Source organism: Ahaetulla prasina, chromosome 1, assembly GCF_028640845.1.
Source record: "Ahaetulla prasina isolate Xishuangbanna chromosome 1, ASM2864084v1, whole genome shotgun sequence".
NCBI classification, from domain to species: Eukaryota; Metazoa; Chordata; class Lepidosauria; order Squamata; family Colubridae; genus Ahaetulla; species Ahaetulla prasina.
Window position 1 is genome coordinate 50488746 of NC_080539.1, and position 20485 is coordinate 50509230.

General features: G+C 41.9%; 1 protein-coding gene across 2 annotated transcripts in view; it reads left to right on the plus strand.

Moving 5' to 3' along the window:
* The window catches only part of SRBD1 (S1 RNA binding domain 1), a 188374-nt gene that overhangs the window by 26266 nt on the left and 141623 nt on the right, over window positions 1-20485 (plus strand). For both annotated transcript variants that reach the window (XM_058165213.1, XM_058165214.1), the window contains exons 11-14: window positions 7071-7178; window positions 8708-8865; window positions 11038-11128; window positions 11981-12088. In XM_058165213.1, coding sequence (XP_058021196.1) covers window positions 7071-7178; window positions 8708-8865; window positions 11038-11128; window positions 11981-12088 — 465 coding nt within the window. The remainder of the gene's footprint in view (window positions 1-7070; window positions 7179-8707; window positions 8866-11037; window positions 11129-11980; window positions 12089-20485) is intronic.

A 20485-nucleotide genomic window follows, 5' to 3' on the forward strand; every position in this document is an offset into this window, starting at 1 on the left:
ATATGATCATGTGACTATGGGGGAAAGATACACATTTTCTGTATAAGATTTCCTATCTACTTGATTCTAGTATCAAATATTAAAGTGGTAAGAATTAGATACTTTTTTGATGTCACATGGATATTCTGAAGACATTATTTCAGAATTTCAAATTATAAGGTTTAATTTTGTAAATGCTGGGGTGTACAGTTTAGGCTGTAAACTCACAGATTTGTCTTTTTTTAGGGGAAGAAGTTCCACTAATTACATAGGGGTTTTGAGTTATATGTTGCTTAGTCTTTAATTGTTTATTAGGTCTTCTGTGAATATTCACATGTCTTAGTTCTTGAATCATTGACATTTGTATGTGATATATCATTAACAGACAAATTATTTCCCCCACTCCCAGTTTATTATTTATGTATATTTTTTGTTCTTTAAGGTTGACTTAACAGTTAAAAAAAGAATGAAAGAGAATGAATATTTATAAAAATGGAGAAATTAGAACTTGAGGGCGGAAGAAGATGTGACTTAGGGAAATGAGCAAGAAAATATTAGGATATGAATAAAAATTATGAAAAAAGAATATTCTGGCAAAAATTGTAACTAAGTAAAATATATTTGAATATATTGAATTGTATAAGATATGATATGGCCAGTACTCTGTTCACAAACCATGTATGTGTGTGTGTGTGTGTGGGGCATTAAAAAATCAATAACAACTTGTTTAAAAAGGTTGACTTTTGGGCCAGTGAGAAATAAGTGTAAAAAAATTATTTTTCAAATGTAGTAAAACAATTTCTAATGAATGCTTGAATTAGCAGAAATTAGAACTAGAACTCATGGCCACATTCATGTTTAATACTAAAAGTGTGCTATCTCAATATCAGATAAGGAAGAAGAGTAGTATTAGGGCTGATAATGGAATGGGATAGGGAGAGGGATAACTATAGGGATAGAAGAGACCCTCAATTATACCCATAGAGAGGATGGTTGGAGATTTGAAGAGGCAACTGCTAGTTCACAAACACTACCCATACTGCTCTTGTATTATATCAGCAGGAGTTACCTGGATTGATATTGAATTTGCAATCCAAGAAAAGACTTGGCAGCTTTATAGGAATTCATGATTGACAGTTTATTTTATTTATTTATTTATTTATTTATTATTTACATTTGTATACCGCCCTTCTCCCGAAGGACTCAGGGCGGTTCACAGCCAAATAAAAATACAATACTATAAATACAGATTAAAAAATACAATTAAAAAACTTATTAAAATTGGCCAGAATTAAAATTTGGAACTAAAAACCCATTAAAACCCATTAAAACACATTAAAACACTACCCCAGTCCAGCGCAGATGAATAAATAGGTTTTAAGCTCATGCGAAAGGTTCGGAGGTCCGGAAGTTGACGAAGTCCTGGGGAGTTCGTTCCAGAGGGCGGAGCCCCACAGAGAAGGCCCTTCCTGGGTGTCGCCAGCCGACACTGCCGCGCCGATGGCCCCCTGAGGAGCCCCCCTCTGTGAGAGCGCACGGGTCGGTGAGAGGTATTCGGTAGCAGCAGGCGGTCCCGTAAGTATCCCGGCCCTATGCCATGGAGCGCTTTAAAGACATTCACCAACACCTTGAAGCGCACCGGAAGGCCACAGGTAGCCAGTGCAGCCGGCGCAGGATAGGTGTCACTCGGGAGCCACGAGGGCTCCTCAATCACCCGCCGCTGCATTCTGGACTAACTGTAGCCTCCGGATGCCCCTCAAGGGAGCCCCATGTAGAGAGCATTGCAGTAGTCAGGCGAGGCGTCACAAGGGCGTGAGTGACTGTGCACAAGGCATCCCGGTCTAGAAAGGGGCGCAATTGGCGCACCAGGCGAACCTGGTGGAAAGCTCTCCTGGAGGCGGCCGGCAAGGGGGCTTCAAAAGACAGCCGGTCATCCCGGAGGACGCCCAAAATGCGCACCCCCTCCCTCGGGGCCAAGGGCTCGCTCCCGACAGTCAGCCGCGGACTCAGCTGGCTGTACCGGGATGCCGGCATCCACAGCCCCTCCGTCTTGGAGGGATTGAGCTTGAGCCTGTTCCTCCCCATCCAGACCCGTACGGCCTCCAGACACCGGGACAGCACTTCGACGGCTTCATTGGGGTGGCCCGGTGTGGAAAAGTACAGCTGGGTGTCATCAGCGACAGCTGGTACCTCACACGAAGCCACTGATGATCTCACCCAGCGGCTTCATATAGATGTTGAACAGAAGGCGAGAGAATCGGCCCTGCGGCACCCACAAGTGAGGCGCGCGGGTGACCTCTGCCCCGTCAACACCGTCTGCGACGGTCGGAGAGATAGGAGGAGAACCACCGATAAACGGTGCCTCCCACTCCCAATCCCCCAACCGCGCAGCAGGATACCATGGTCGATGGTATCAAAAGCCGCTGAGAGGTCTAATAGGACCAGGGCAGAGGAGTAACCCCTATCCCTGGCCCTCCAGAGATCATCCACCAACGCGACCAAAGCCGTCTCAGTGCTGTAACCGGGCGGAAGCCGGACTGGAGCAGGTCCAGATAGACAGTTTCCTCCAGGTGAAGGGGAACTGATATGCCACCATACTCTCTACAACCTTCGCCGCGGGTTGGAGACTGGACGATAATTACCTAAAACAGCCGGGTCCAGGAAGGCTTCTTGAGGAGGGCCTCACCACCGCCTCTTTCAAGGCGGCCGGAAAGACTCCTCCAACAAGGAAGCACTCGTAATCCCTGGAGCCAGCCTCGTGTCACCTCCTGAGTGGCCAGCACCAGCCAGGAGGGCACGGGTCCAGTAAACATGTGGTGGCATTCAATCTACCCAGCAACCTGTCCATGTCCTCGGAGTCACAGGGTCAAACTCATCCCATACAACATCACCAAGACCGCCTCAGGCGTCTCGTCCGAATCGCTGCAATCTCGGTCCAGACCGTCCTTCAGCTGAACGATTTTATCGATAGATAACCGTTAAACTCCTCAGCACGCCCCTGTAACGGGTCATCCCGCTCCCCTGGTGAAGGAGGGAGCGGGTCACCGAACAGGGCAGCTGGGCGGTTATCTGCCGACGCAATGAGGGAGGAGGCGTAGCAACGCCTCGCATCCCTCAGTGCCACTAGGTAGGTCCTAGTATAGGATCTAACTAGTGTCCGATCAGCCTCTGAACGGCTGGACCTCCAGGAACTCTCTAGGCGTCTTCTCCGGCGTTTCATCCCCCTCCGCTCCTCGGAGGACCAAGGAGCCGGTTGGGGCCTACGCCGGGTCAGAGGCCGCAAAGGCACGACACGGTCTAAAGCCCCGGCCGCAGCCCGTTCCCAGGCTGCAGCCAGTTCCTCTGCCGTGCCGTGAGCCAGATCCTCAGGAAGTGGCCCAAGCTCCGTCCGGAACCTCTCTGGGTCCATCAGGCGCCTGGGACGGTACCAACGTAATGGTTCCGTCTCCCTGCGGTGTTGGGTAGCGGTCAGAAAGTCCAGGCGAAGGAGAGAGTGATCTGACCATGACAAAGGTTCAATGACTATTTCCTTTAAGTCCAGATCTCTCGACCACTGACCAGAGACAAAAATCAGGTCCAGTGTGCCACCCCCGATGTGAGTGGGGCCATCCACTACTTGAGTCAGGTCCAAGGCCGTCATGGAGGCCAAGAACTCCCGAGCTACCGTCGATGACGAGCCGGCAGATGGCAGGTTAAAGTCCCCCATGACTAAAAGTCTGGGGGTCTCCACCGCCACCCCGGCAAGCACCTCTAGGAGCTCGGGCAGGGCCGCTGTCACGCAGCAAGGAGCCAGGTACGCGACCAGCAAGCCCATCTGACATCTATGACCCCACCTCACAAAGAGGGATTCACACCCGGATATCTGAGGTACAGTGGTCTCCTCGGCTCTAAACTCTCTTTAATCACAACCGCCACCCTCCACCCCTACCCTGGGCCTCGGCTGATGGAATGCACGGAAACCCGTGGGCACATCTCAACCAGGGTACACCCCTTCATTGCCCAACCAGGTCTCCGTAACGCCTATAATATCCGGCACCCCTGAATTAGATCATGTATTAGGGGCCTTATTGGCCACGGACCGTGCGTTGCATAACATCAGACGGAGGCCCAGGTCCTGAGGGTCCTGACCATCCGGGAACGGGTAAAGTTAGATCGGGCACGCGATCGCCTGCATACATCGAACGCGTGACCCCTATATCGATACGATCCCCTTCCGCCATATCTGCCCCTCCCACTTACCGTGCCAATAGACTCACCTCACACAAAGGAACACCTCCCCCATAACCTCCGAACCCATTTGATAATCGCCACGAGCATGCGCTGGAACTGGTTTCCCTCGACGGGCTACCCCATCACCCGCCCTACCCTCCACCCCTTAAAATGCCCGGTCTAAAGCCCGGCCGCAGCCCGTTCCCAGGCTGCAGCCAGTTCCTCTGCCGTGCCGTGAGCCAGATCCTCAGGAAGTGGCCCAAGCTCCGTCCGGAACCTCTCTGGGTCCATCAGGCGCCTGGGACGGTACCAACGTAATGGTTCCGTCTCCCTGCGGTGTTGGGTAGCGGTCAGAAAGTCCAGGCGAAGGAGAGAGTGATCTGACCATGACAAAGGTTCAATGACTATTTCCTTTAAGTCCAGATCTCTCGACCACTGACCAGAGACAAAAATCAGGTCCAGTGTGCCACCCCCGATGTGAGTGGGGCCATCCACTACTTGAGTCAGGTCCAAGGCCGTCATGGAGGCCAAGAACTCCCGAGCTACCGTCGATGGCGAGCGGCAGATGGCAGGTTAAAGTCCCCATGACTAAAAGTCTGGGGTCTCCACCGCCACCCGGCAAGCACCTCTAGGAGCTCGGGCAGGGCCGCTGTCACGCAGCAAGGAGCCAGGTACGCCACCAGCAAGCCCATCTGACATCTATGACCCCACCTCACAAGAGGATTCACACCGGATATCTGAGGTACAGTGGTCTCCCTCGGCTCTAAACTCTCTTTAATCACAACCGCCACCCTCCACCCCTACCCTGGGCCTCGGCTGATGGAATGCACGGAAACCCGGTGGGCACATCTCAACCAGGGTACACCCCTTCATTGCCCAACCAGGTCTCCGTGCGCCTATAATATCCGCGGCACCCCTGAATTAGATCATGTATTAGGGGCCTTATTGGCCACGGACCGTCGTTGCATAACATCAGACGGAGGCCCAGGTCCTGAGGGTCCTGACCATCCGGGAACGGGTAAAGTTAGGGGATCGGGCACGCGATCGCCTGCATACATCGAACGCGTGACCCCTATATCGATCGATCCCCTTCCGCCATATCTGCCCCTCCCACTTACCGTGCCAATAGACTCACCCTCACACAAAGGAACACCTCCCCCATAACCTCCGAACCCATTTGATAATCGCCACGAGCATGCGCTGGAACTGGTTTCCCTCGACGGGCTACCCCATCACCCGCCCTACCCTCCACCCCTTAAAATGCCCTGTCTAAAACCCCAAAGGCTCTTTCTTCTCGCATGCCACCTCTGTGGGTCCCAAGACCCGTCATTGAGGCCGGCCCTTGGTAGCGATACGGGCCATTCCTGCGAGGCGGGGGCACTGCAGGCGCAAGAGTTCACGTGCAGTGTAGCGCATAGGAAAGTGCGAATCGGCGAGGGATGCTAAGGTGGTAAAATCCCAAAGTAATAGAAATGGTGAGTCTTCTAGCGGAGTCCAGTTGGTCAAAGGACAGATGGAGCAGGAACCGGATAGCGATAACAGAACAGGAACAGACAGGCCGACAGTCTCCATAGCATGCCTATGGGAAGCAGTTCTACAGATCTTAATCAGGTAGACGTGGCTAGCGGTCAGCCCAAGTCCCGAGACCAGTCCAAGCTAGTCCAATCCAGTCCAATCCACTCCATCCCGCTGATGGAAATGCATGACTGTCCAGTTTAGATGACCCATGGTCCGGGATAGGGATAGAGGGGAGCGGAAAAAAATGGAGCAAGCCAGGCCATAAGGCCACAAAGGAAAATACGATGGAACAAGCAGGCCACCAAGGGCCATTCGATGACACATGATGGAAAGCTGCGACCAAACAGGCCACAAGAGGGGACAAACCTCAGCCATGGTTCCGGCCTCCTCTCCCACCGAGGCATTACCACACCCATCCTCGGTGGGGCTGCCTAATACAGGGCGCCGTTGGACAGGCACCCGCGGTCCACACAGCCCGCGGGCCCAACCAGCACCGATGGAACTGGCGCCGATGGAACTGGCGCCAAGGAGCCGGCAAGTCCACCGACAGGCAAAAGCGGGCGGGATTCGCGCCAGCGAAACCAGGCGAATCCACCCGAAGCCGTCGGAGCCAGGCGGAATCACCGGCGATCTCACGCCGCTGAAATTGGCCAAGATCGCCGGGTCGCCGCTGGAAAGGGCTCCGCTAGGCCGGGCTCGCCGCTGGACCGCTGGACGCTGGGCAGGGCTCCGCTGGGCAGGCCTCGCCGCTGGGCCGCTGGACAGGGCTCCGCTGAGCAGGGCTCGCCACTGGGCCGCTGGGCAGATCTCCGCTAAGCAGGGCTCGCCGCTGGGCAGGGCTCCGCTCCGCTGGGCAGGGCTCCGTAAAGCGAGGCAGGGCCGCTCCGCTGGGCAAGGCAGGGCCAGAACCGAGGCCGAGGCCGGAGCCTGCAACAAACAGCAGGCCTCCCTCGCCTCCCTCGCATCTCCGCTTCCTCCAAAATGGCCGCCCCCTTCCGGACCGCCACTCCGTCCCTCGGCCCGTTCTCGGCTGTCGCATGACCGAGAGGCCACAAACCTCTCCAGCGGCAGCCAGACCGATCGAACCACACGCCGAGGGACCGGAGCAGCCTGGTAAGTCAGCCCAAAGCCTCCATTTCAAGGAAAAGCCGCCATCGCCGATTCGGGCTCCTCTAGGTCGCTACCATTCTCGCGCATGCGCATGCGCAGAGCCTACCCCTATGTCATGGGCATTATGACGAAAAGCAATTCTTGAGTTTACTTAGTGGGTTTACCTATTTACCTATTGTTATTGCTGTTTTTGACATGGTTTGATTTAAAAGATTGCCAGAGTGACTACAGTTTTAAAAAAATCTGATTTACAGATGGAGACCAAAGGCCTTTGCCAGCCCTGAATTAATGGAACTACTGCGCTATTCAGTAGAAGATTCATATAAACGTCTTATTTATCCCCTGCTCTGCAGAGAATTCAGGTAAAGCAATATATCTTCATTATTAAAAGGATAAGTAAAGACTTCGTAGTCCTTAATAGTCAGACCTAGCAAATCTAGCATCCTGTTTTTTGCAGGGGCTAAACCAAATACTTATGAAATACTCACAAGCAGTAAATAATATATAGGAGCCCACTCTTGTCTTCCAAAAATGATGTTCAGGGACATACTTCCTCTTGACATGGGAATTTCTAGATGGCCATCTTGGCTATGAGCTTTGGATAACCGTACACATATGAATTTCTCTAATTTTAAAATAATTGAAACTGGATAGTTTTGACTGAAATGCGTATGCATTCTCACTGAAAGTGACAACCCCATGTGGTCCATGCAACCATGCAAAGGTATTTTGTCTGTTTGATTTTAACTTAGGAGACCTTGAAATAGATGCTGAGAGATACCATACCAAAGTTCCATATGTCTGTTGATCAGCCATTTAATCCAAATTTTGCTATAATACTGTATTCTCACCAATAGTAAATTGATATATGTTGTACTTTCCCCAAGTTTATCCAGGCACTCAAAGTTACATGCTAATGTTCACTAACACCCATAGGATTTATTTCCAAGGAGCTTTATCTGGGACTGAGATAGCAGAAGGGTTTTTGACACATGTTTTTTTTCCAGAATCAGCTTCATACCTTGACCTTCAGATACTAAGAATCTCAAGCTTTGGCAAGCTGAAGACATTTTTTTCTTGGTAGTGAGAAGTGGGGTAAAGAGGAAAGTGAAAATGAAAAATGCATTTTAAATTTGAGGAAAGTTGACAGTTTGCATATCCAAGCTGCAATTTGCTTATATTTTTAATGATCATGCCATACTGTGTATTTTTTTCTCCTCTGCTGTCATTGAGTAAGATTGTTCTAATGGTCTTGATGCAGACTGCTGAGCTGCTAAAATTGTTTTCATTATATCCATTTCACAATTGCTGTTTCAGTAGTGCTCTCCATCATGTCGATCTAATCCCATTTGTCATACTTCTTTTAAGAGAAGAGGGGAGACTAATTGCTCTTGCTATAAATATCTTTGTGTCTGTCATTTTTCATTCTTAGATTAACAATCTAATTGGCATAATATTGGGCTCAACTTTGCTATGTAATGACTACAGAGTGGGAAACCATTCTGTTTTATCAGTGACAATATAATGGTTTCCTTTACTAGCTTAAATTGCATTTTTTGATATTATAGGACTAAATTGTGATTTCAGGTTCAAACATGTAAATTCAAAATACATTTATGGGCACAGGTATTTTTGTGAATCCTTCTCCCAAATAGGTGGGAATTAAAATAAAGCTTCATTTGAGTCAAGTTCAAGAATCAAATGTCTCTCATATGAATATGTGTATTCAGGTGTATTTGTTTATGAAATAAACTAAGAGAAGAAATCAGAGAAAATGGCAAAGGAATTTTTCAGTGAAAAATTTTCAGTGAAAATTTTATTTTCAGTGAAAATAAAAAAAATACAATTTTGCATATTTATGAAAAACTGGACTTTTTTGCTCCCTTATCAGGTCAAAACTAACTTCAGATGCTGAAAAGGAATCAGTAATGATGTTTGGAAGGAATCTTCGTCAGTTGCTTCTAACAAGCCCTGTGAGAGGGAGAACATTGATGGGAGTTGATCCTGGGTATAAACATGGCTGCAAACTAGCAATTATTTCACCAACTAGTAAGTCTTCTGTGCCATCTGAGAGAGGTGCTACTTTTTATATAGGATATAAAACATCTTTCTTCAACTGATGTTCTCCAGATTATTTGAACCTGGCATCTTCCATTCACACATAGAAACATATCTTTGATATTTATTTATTTATTTATTTATTTAGTCACACAGTATATATAAGCATAAGCATGAAATAATAAACTAAATATAATAGGAAACTAAATATAATACACTAAGTCTATCCATATTAAAACTGACAATTTTTAGACCTGCACCGCATGTTAAAGAGATGTATTGAATGATACTCAGTAAATGTGGCTACTGTGAACTTCTTGAGATAAAAAGAGTTTGATAACAAATGAAGACTTATCTCCCCCCCCCTTTTTTTTTTTTGATAAGGAAATTGCCAATATAAAAACTTTGCTCATGAGTCTACCAGCAAATGGCAGCTCGAATCAGACTCTCATTGTTACTGGGAGAAAGGTCTGTGCCCTTCTTAATTCATTCTGTAGCAGAAACCAATGAATAATCATAATTACTACTTGCTCCCAGCATTTTTACCAGCTGGGCTGCCTTCCTGGAACAGAATGAAAGCACATGCAATATAGTTGAAAAATGCATATGCATGTGATTTAGACAACAACTGGTTCCAATGGTATTTCTTCATATTTGCTTTCCCAAATGAGAAATATCAAAGTTGTTAAGCATATTAACAACAATTTGTGGTATTTGATAGGAGTTTTGACCCTGCTAGCCTTTAGGAAGGCATTAGAAGCCTGGATATTAGCTCTGCCCATCTTGAGAGATAGTATGATGTGTTTGATAGTCAGAATACATATTTGTTTTTATTTCTATTGTTAACATTTCATGTTAGCTGCCTAGAATTGCTTTAGTGAATTAGGCAGCCATATAAACTAAATAAAAGAACAATTAATATTTTTTAAAACTTGAATAATTTCAACAAAAAATGTGATTCAGAACAGTATTAGTAGCAGGGATTCTTAAAACTTGTAGTGTCACAAACAGAAAAAATCAAATAAGTTTAACCTTTCTTATCACTTCAATATCGCAAATTCAGGACTCATCTCTAAATAACAACATTTAAGTAAATTGAAACTCCTGAGAAATGGCATGATTTTCAAATGAAAGACTGATAGACAACATCTTGCACATAAAGTTGGATAGCATTTCTTGCAAGTAAGAGGTTAGAAAAATGTTCCCATTGTTTTTCGCAGAAAACTGAAGACACACGGACAAAAAAATAGTTTGATATCCAATGGATGTAGATGGTAAAGCATGAGAAGAACGTCTTTCTTATTAAACTCCTCCCTTTTCTAATATCTCTGGCCTTGTAAGCAATCAAATAATTTAAAAAATTTAAAAGATTTTATTAGTTGAAGAGGCATCTGCTGCAGTCCTAAAACTAAGTGGCCACACTTCTGTTGAGAATGCCACCCTATTGATGCCACTCAGTCCTTTTCCTCAGCTTCTACTGAGCTAAATAGGTATATGTATCCATAAAATATTGGGAGAAATTTTCATGCACAATCCACAGTCATTGCACATTACTTTCTACTACAAAGGAATGAGTACATGTTAAATGTTTCAGTCATATTTATGTATTTTCAATACAATTGTTGCTAAACTCACATGTTTCAACTCTGGTTATCAGGAAAGCCAGATGTGTGATTTTGGAACAGTCTCTCTTTCTCTTTCACTCTTTCTCTCTCTCTGCCTTATTCACCTTACAGGGCTGTTATTGAGGGGAAAATAAGAGACGAAAATCCCTTATTATGTATATCGCATTTAATTGTACTTGGTAAAAAAAGGATATAAATCTAATATAATATAAATGAATACATACAACTGGATGAGTTGGCTAAATAACACCCTTGGTAACACCTGGATAAAAATATTGAACATAACAACACTTGAACAAAAACTTGGTACCTTGATGATAAAATGCCAACTCCCATTAAATTCATCTGTATGGCTTTGGTTGAGGAAGGTGATATAAATTCTTTGATTGCTTTTGATTGATTGTATAATAAAGTGGGAGGTGGGAACTGGGGAACATAGATGCCCAAGGCTTCTTGAGGTTTGCTCCCACCATGTTCAACCATAGTTGTTATTTGATCCTAAGAAAATAAATGTACATGTCTTTTATTCTCACCTTAGGTCAGATACTCCATACAGATATTGTCTATTTGCATTCTGGCAAAGGAATCTATGAAGCTGAGAAGATCCGGAGACTTCTGTTAGATCACAAGTATGTTCTTCTTAATGTTGCTTTTCCCTATATAGTACGTTTTACTGCTAATCATCAGCATAGAAGACAAATTAGGTTGCTCTCGATATTTTAGAATTTTTTAGAGGAATATTTGGAAGAATATAAACGTGTTAATGAGGGCTACTGTTCCATGTCAGGATCTGCTAATTTCCCAGAGGGAACAAAATGGTAAAAGTTGAGTTAGAGCCTTCTGTATATAGTTCAGGAATGCCACAAGTGAAAGAGAGACAGGATTATAGCTGAAGGCAAAAGGCCTGTTTATATTTCATTTGAACCAGAATAGTGAGTTTGGTCCTTTGTAAAAGAGGTACTACATTTCCTCCCTACTTCAAAGCAGAAAAGTTTGCAAATTGCTCCATTAATTTGGGGCCTAGCCAGGTAGAACACATTTGGTACATCTGTGGTTAAGAAAGTAGCAGGTCTCATATTCCACTTTCCTACTCTATAATGTAAATTCCCCATCCCTTCCGATATTAACAAAGCAGCTTCCAGTTGCAGGAGTTCACCTGCAAAATATATTAGGTCTATGGTCAGCTACCAGCTACTTTATGTTTAATGTAAACTGTCAAGAATATATATAAGTGCATTTGGATTTCATTCCCATTATCAGTACTTCGATGAGAAAAGGAAAAAGTACATAAAACTCTTTTTGGAAGAATTCAGTGTCTCCATATTTTTTAAGGCAAGCAGATTTCCTTTTCCATATTAGATTGGAAGAGGTTCTGTGGGAAGGGAAACAAACATGGAAGATGGAGCGTTGTGATGGCCTTAGACGACCTTAATTTTAAATGCTATTTCTTTCTCTCCCTCCCTCCCTCTCTCTCCTAAAAGCTGTGTCACTATTGTGATTGGCAATGGAACAGCTTGTAGGGAAACTGAAGCTTACTTTGCTGACTTAATTATGAAGAAATATTTTGCACCTTTGGATGTCACTTATTGGTAAGAAAATATATAAAATAGTATTTCATTATTTTCATTGGAGTCCACTAGAATTTGTTTTTATAGAAATGTTTTAGGATGATAAATAATATCATATCACCATCTGCTCCACTGGAACATTTTCAGATATAATCCTTAATCTCAGGTAAATAAAATAGCATTCTTATGCTCATATAACATGTGGTAATTTGACAATTACACCAAAATAAGGCAACCCCTAATAGCTTGATTCACATAACAGTGGTTCGGTTCCTATAACATACTGAACACAAACAATTCTGGGAAATGTATGGACACAGTCTTTATGTTTAAAGATAAATGTATGTCTAAATAATACCAAATCAGGCTGTTTTTTTTCTTTCTTGTGCTTTTTGAAATATTCTTTTTATTAAAAGACTTTGAAAAAAATGTACATTTCTTGTGACTTTTGAAATGGCCAAATAAAGAGGTTGTTCATACAAAATTCATATTAAGATAAAGTTAAATATAAAGTCTATGTTTGTCTGTTTTTAGGGTGTACTGTATTACAAACAGTGTAGGATAGCACAAAAGCTATATTTGGTGATGCTATTTGGCGGATCTCCTTAGATTTTGGGAGAGATTTACACTGGGCCGCGGTGTGGCTCAGGCTGAAAGAAGCCTGTTATTAAAACACAGCTGCCTGCAATTACTGCAGGTTCTAGTCCCACCAGGTCCAAGGTTGACTCAGCCTTCCATCCTTTATAAGGTAGGTAAAATGAGGACCCAGATTGTTGGGGGGGGCAATAAGTTGACTTTGTAAATATACAAATAGAATGAGACTATTGCCTTACACACTGTAAGCCGCCCTGAGTCTTCGGAGAAGGGCGGGATATAAATGTAAATAAAAAATAATAATTTTTTTTTATTAAAGTAGCCCTATCAACTATTGTCAGCATTTCTCCCTTATTCCAGAGTAAGACATGGCAGAATTTATTTTCTCTTCCAAGAAGAATCAGAGGGGGGGAAAAGCAGCTATTGCAGGCATTGATGGTGATTATTGTGTTTTTTACAGAGTGTCTAGTGTTGGTGATAGACCTACTAGAATGTTTGCTCCCCACCCCCAAGAACTTCCTTATGTTATCATCACCTTGTATTGGACCTAGTGCTGGAATCCAAAAAGGAGGAAGACTTTCACACTGGATATTTGGCATGTAAAGGATGTCTCAGCCCATAGAGAGAAAGGGAGTATAGGAAGCATTTCAGAAGGCTCCCTCCCTTAATTTTCCAGAGAGTAAAAGAAGAGGAGGGAGAGATAGTTTGGTGTAAAGGTTAAGGCATCAGGGTAGAAATTGGGAGACTCTGAGTTGTGGTCCTGTCTTAGGCATGAAATCAGCTGAGTGACTTTGGACCAGTCATTCTGTCTCAGTCCTAGGAAAAAAGCAATGGCGCAAATCACTTCTGAAAAACATTTCCAACAAAACTGCAGGGAATCCAGGCAGTTGTCAGGAGTCAGAGTTGACTTGAAGACTCGCACAAAAGGAAAGGAGAAGAGAAATATTTTCAGTCTTGCAAGATTCTGTTAATGTAAGCTTATAATAAAGATAAAGAGTTAGTATTCACTCTTGTGCTTCTTGCCAGTACTCTCTTGAAGATCAAGAGATAACACCAATGCTAGCAGAGAAAAAGCGACGTACAAACTTTCTTGCTTTCATTTCTTTTGTTTGTTTGATATAAGCTAAATTCTTAGTTTGTAAATCTGGTTTTCATAATTGTTAATAGTTTTAAGGTTCTGAGCATAACAATAAAGTATGTGTCACTAAAAAATAGATGTAAAGCTTTTGACACTGTGGTTAAGAAAAAGACTAGGGGGAAGTAGGCAAGGTTACTGTGAAGATCAAATGCAACTTTTAAAAAAATAAAAAGTTGAATGTTTATGATGGCAGTCTGTGCTTTCAAGATATCTTGAATTATTAATCCCATAATCCTTGTTGTGTATACTGAAATTTGTGGTGGCATTAGTCACAAACATCCGCCTCCCCTTCTGCATATATGTTCTGAATTAGCTTCCATTGATCTCAGTGGACATTCTTAGATAGATGAGTCTTGATTTACAGTCTAAAATAAATAATTCTGTATAAATATTTATTTTAAATAACAATGAATCATATGTACCATGATTTTTAAATCCCTTAGAAGATATTAAGCTTCTTCCTACATACACTCAATGGTTTCTTCTTTTTTTTTAGTATTTTATTTATACATTTTTCTTGTAACATATACTGTATGAGTGCTTAATAAGCGGTGTGGTTTCTATGGTGTATTTTTAAAGTATTTTTCTTGGCTCGTAATTGATCAAAACAATGTTGAAGTGTATTTATTTACTTTATTTATTCAATTTGTATGTTCTATGATTCTGGATAGCTTTCAACAACAAATAACATAAAAACAGCAGAGTACAAAAAATAATTCAAGTACAAAAATAACTACAAAAAATTCACAAAGAAAGTATACAAAAATTATTAAACGGGGGAGTCCCTTCTCTGTTTGCCTATAGGCTTATATATAAGTCACTTTGAGTGACTTATATATCCTATTTACACATTTAACTATTAAATTATGTAAGGTTAAAAATTGCAGAACTTAAAATACAATATTTATATATTTATTTAGAAAATGACCTTTTCTACTCTGGACACCATACAAAATTAAATATTAAAACAAGAAATAGTATACAATCAGATGAACAGTCTAGCTAGCTGTTAAATCCTATGGGAGCATGGTGCCCATCAAAGCCTAAGGCCTAGGGAAAGACTTTGTAGCTGGTTTTCCTGTCACCTTTTCTAATTTGAGATTATTTTTGTTGTGCTATTAATTTTAAATTTTGATCAGACCTCCTTTTCCTCACAATCCCCTACTTCTCTAGAAATGGACAGCTATTGATCATCTTTTATGTTGCCAAAATTAAGCAAACTGCACCTGAGTTCTAATTTCCAATAAACTGTATTCAATTGCTGAAGCAACTAGAATATCAATAATAAATGCTTTGGGCTTTCTTAATGGGGTTGTTTCTTGGCATTCATGCATGGCTTTTCATTTGAGAACATTTTGGTTTAATATTCTAATTCTCTGACATTTCATAGTTTCCTGTGTAAACCTTTATGCACCCATTTTGACTCTAATGCGTGCTATATTGCTGAAGATCTGCCTTATTCTCTCTGGATTTTTTAAGAAATGCCACTTTTGAGTCCTCTTGCTTCCTCTATAATATATCTAGTATTTCACCTCGCCTAATTACCTTTACTTTTCTGCTTCACAGCACTCTCTCCGTTTGAAGGGCAACTTAACATTTAGGTTCACATTATGATAATTATATTTCAAGACCATGGTGGGAGGGATTAAGAGGTCTTTGCTCTGGTTGCAGATAAAAAGGGTTCAGATCCACTTGTAAAACTAGATTGGTTAACAGCCCATAGTTTTCATTATGTTTGCTACTCATGCGGCATTAATTCTTAATTCATCAGGTACCCAGGGTGCTGTAACTCTAGAGGTGACCTTGGGACTTGATTTACCTCCGCTCAGTTTTCTTTGTTAATGTACCATGAAAGAAATACATGAAAGATAGCCAACTTCAAAGCTTCTTTTAAAGTAAAATGGCTGATACAAATCCCCTGGCGTTTAATGATGTCTGTCAAATATTTCAGCTGTCTTATATTCTTTTACAAGCTTTTGCTTGCTACAACTAAATCAGTTTGTTTCATGTGTGGTTGGAAGAATAAAAGGATTGAAGGATGGAGGGTTTTTTTTGACATTTTCAAAATTATGGTGAAAATTTATTAAGAGTACAGTCTCTTTATCATCGCCTAGAAATGAACTCCACTGAATTTAATGGGGCTTACTTGCAAGTAAGTGTGTATGAGATTGCAGCCTAAGATTTACTTCACTGTAAATATCCGGTAGGTGTTGCAGTCAACATTATTTGTCCTTTTGCAGGAAGCCATGTTAAAATTAGATGTTCAAAAATGGGCAATTAAATAAACGTATTAGTAAGATTTTTTACACTGGAAATAGATTATTATAAATCAGTGGTCCCCAAGGACCACTGGCACCAGGGTCCGGTTTCATGTCGGACAATTTTTCCACAGATCAGGAGAAATGGTTTTGGTTTCGCTTGCTAACCTGACGCTCAATTCCAGCTGTGCACCCACTTCCTGGTACCTGTCTGTGGCCTAGGGGTGGAAGCCCCCTGTTACAAATGTCAGCATATCTTAAATACAGATTTTGCTTACCAGTATTTAGGACATTTTGGAATATTTTTCAACCTTGCATGATAAGGTGCATCCCCCAAATTCTCTGTTCAGAGTTAGAGTTATTAAAAAGAACATTCACCATTCTTTTCCTTTCAGTCTAGTTATTTAAAAGTATATATGAGGAAAGCATCCGCAACAAAACCTTTGCATATATAGAAATAAAATCAAATTAAAACTGGCACAAGGTTAAAAAACAACGCTGGACTTCAGCCCTGCTAACAGCTGTATGTTTTGAGCTCCTTGGGTCCCAGAACTGTTTCACAACTACTTGGTATTCAGGTGGTAGCTTTGGCCAAGGGGTCCTTTGTACAATTTAGTATGCTAGTTTGCCCATTTCATTGTGCAGGGATTTTTTTTAAATTTGCATTTATATCCCGCCCTTCTCCGAAGACTCAGGGCGGCTTACACTATGTCAAGCAATAGTCTTCATCCATTTGTATATTATATACAAAGTCAACTTATCCCCAACAATCTGGGTCCTCATTTTACCTACCTTATAAAGGATGGAAGGCTGAGTCAACCTTGGGCCTGGTGGGGCTTGAACCTGCAGTAATTGCAAGCAGCTGCTTTTAATAACAGACTGTCTTACCAGTCTGAGCCACAGAGGCATTTGTATGCCTGCTCATAGTCATTCCCACTTTAGTCACCTCCCAATTAGATTACTGTAGTATCTCTATTTGGCAGCTGCCCTTAAAGACTATCCGGAAGCTACAATTATTCCAGAATGCAGCAGTACTCATTGCTATGGCCACTTATTGCAATGTCTATGTGACACCACCATTCTGCAAGCTGCACTAGATCCTAATTGGCTTCTGGATAGGTACAGGTCACCTCCTTTAAAACCCTATATACAATCAGTTACTTGAAGATCACCTCTTCAGAGGACCTATACACTGTGATAAGGAAGGCAACTTCCATTATTGAAACAATGCGCTCTTGTAACCAGGAGGGACAGACCCTAATTTATGGAATTACCTTCCTCCTGATATATGTGGGCCTCATTTTCTTTTTAGAAAGGCTATTGATAACCTTGCTGTCTTGGGGTCAGTGTGGTGAGCCATGGAGGTGATCTTAGTAGACCAGAAAGTTGTTAGCTTAGCAACAGATATTGAAATAGGCTTTAAGATGAGGAATGTATAAGAAGCTCAAGATTGATGCCTCCCTGACTAGTGGGGGGTATAAGTGGGAGAAAAGAAAAACACAGATTTTCAAGATTCTGTCACTATAACCTGTCTCAAGACAGCAGCATTGTGCAGCTTGCAGAATGCTGGTGTCATATAGACATAGCAAGAAGTGCCCATAGGAACCTGTATGGCTGCATTCTGGAACAACTGTAACTAGTCTTCAGGTGAAGCCAGTTTCCTGAGTAGGTCTATGTTGTAGGGCTGACTGTGATGTGTTGGAGCCCTGATTGGATGATGATGTTATTTATGTTTGAATTGCCAGTGTATTGTTTTATTGTTTAACTATTTTTATAAGTTCATATACTATGGTTTTGTGTTTTTTATTAGGGTTGTGGGTTTTTTTGGTAAACTGCTTGAAGTCACTTTGGTGGAGTTGGGCAATTAAAAATGTTTTAAATAGTTGACCTATTACAAAGAACTTTCTATAAAATGGGTACCATCTGTGAAAAGTCACTGTTATATACCTTCATTTTTCTAAATGCCTTACATTACTAAGATAAAAAATAGATGAGGAAGGACCTGGCCTGCGTCAAGTGCCTGATCTTCGGACCTTCCGTCGTGAGCTCAAAACATATCTATTCATTAAAGCGGGACTGGCATAATTAGTGATGAATTTTAATTGGGTATTCTTAATATTTTTAAATTTTTAAATCTAAATTTTAATAATCAGCCTTTAAAATTTGCTCTTTTTAAATGTTGTTTTAAATTGTATATATTTTGTTTTTATTTTGGCTGTACACCGCCCTGAGTCCTTCGGGAGAAGGGCGGTATAAAAATTTAATAAATAAATAAATAAATAAATAAATAAGGGGACTGTATTTTACTTGACTGTCAAATTTGAGACTAAGGGTCCAAGTCTCTATGATAATGATAGCAATATCAATATCATAAGAGCCACAGTAGCGCAGTAGTTAGAATGCAGTACTGCAGGCTACTTCTGCTGACTGCTGGCTGACTACAAATTGACAGTCCGAATCTCACCTGCCTCAAGGTTGACTCAGCCTTCCATCCTTTTGAGGTTGGTAAAATAAGATGGTAATGGTAGATTGTTGAGCCCGGTCAGAATTGAACTCCTGGCAGTGAGCAGTGACTTAGCCTGCAATACTGCATTCTAACTAATCTGCCACCAACACACTGATGCTGATTGACTGTGGCTATATTATACAATTGGCAAGACTAGGATTTTCTGTTCTATCATGTTTCTTGGGATGGAGGGGGGATGATGAAATGGTAAAATGCATTAATACCATGTACCTGGACCATCATTGATTTCTACATATGGTTGAAGTTCTTTGGGCATGCGTTGAGCTACTTGATTAATATCAAATTTATTTTGGCTGACATCAGAAGCAATCGGAGCTTTGCAAATTGAGTCTTTTATTTTCACTTGTTAAATGTACAAATAAACATTTTATGTGTGATCCAGATTTTCAAAAAGCATTGTCTTAAAATGTATACTATAGAAGTAGAAATTCTGTGTGTGACATGATGCAGAGAACTTAATGTGCTATTCTTAAAAGATTTAACATACCAGGCTATTTGAAAATCTATGGAGATTCTCCGTCATCCAGGTCATGGTTGTCTCAAAGGTGCTTTTTCAAGAGGCTCTCCCACCATCCAGTCAGAGCTGAAGAAGCTTCTTGGATGAGAAGCAAAATGTCTTCAAAAAACCCCCAGAAAGTCCAGTTGCCTCTTGAAAAAAGCACCTTTAGGCTATTTGAAATTGTGTCTGCTTATGTGCTATAAGAAAGATAGAGGCATTTTACTTATTTCACAATATAGTTGAGTAGTTCATATATAGAAAGTGAGTTTTGCCCTTTAGCAGTTGCTTTTTGGCTGGTAGCTGCTTCACTGCAAGATTTATTATTTTTTTAAAAATACTGCTATACCGTGGAACAACTATCAAAATTATTTTTGTAATGTGTATATCAAATATGAGGTCAACTTCCCACAACCTGGCACCCTCCACTTACATTTCTATAACAAATTTCCCAGAATTAGATATGCTGGTTAAGTATCTGAAAACCCTTGGTAAATATCAGGTTGATAGAAGGTTGCAAACAGCTATAGGCATAATAGATATTGCTTTGGAATAAGGGTGGGGATAAAATCTAAATCAAAGTGTCTTTGGCTCTTCTTCCAGGTCATGATAGAGTTGGATAGTCTTATAAATTTATTAAATAATACTTTGGTTTGCATCAGTCTGTGCCTTATATTTCAACCTGATTTTGGAATGTTCTCTTTTTGGATCAAAAAGGACATATATGTTTTAAGTAAATACGATGTGGGAATTTTTAAAATTACTATTTCCATGTAGTTGTTTTAAAAATCTGAAGAAATAACTAATTACAGATTGCCTCAGGTTTAAAAGATTCTCAGAAGTGATCCTCCATGATGCCTGATCACAATTATAAATTTCTTATCGTTCTCCAAGTAATGCCATGATGTAGGGAAATTTTTAAATGGTGGGTGGATAAGTATCACTCTCAGTAATGCGTCTGTCTGGAGTTCATGGTCCCTGGCTGATGTTGGCTTATGTTGTGTTGTGTTGTGATGTGATGTGATGTGATGTTGGACTATCTTGGGTGTTAATATTTTTCTTCCAGTCCAGTTCTCTAGTCTAAATCTCTTGTAGTGTTGTTGTTTTCTGTAAGTGAAGCAATAGGGAAAAGATACTTAAGTTTGAGAGGGCATAGGGAGAAATAATCAAATGACCTACCTAGAATCAATTCTGTTTGACTGCAAGACAGTAAATAAAAAAATAAAATAAAATAAAACAGAAATGTGGGGATCTTAATTATGAATTTCACATGTCATGTTTTGGTGGGGGTGGAGTGGCTGATCTAGCTCAATATGCCGTTGTTCTGTTCCCAGGCATATCTGCTTATGCCTCATGTATGTCATTTCCTAAGCTGCCTTAAAAGAATGTCTGAAGATCTACCCGA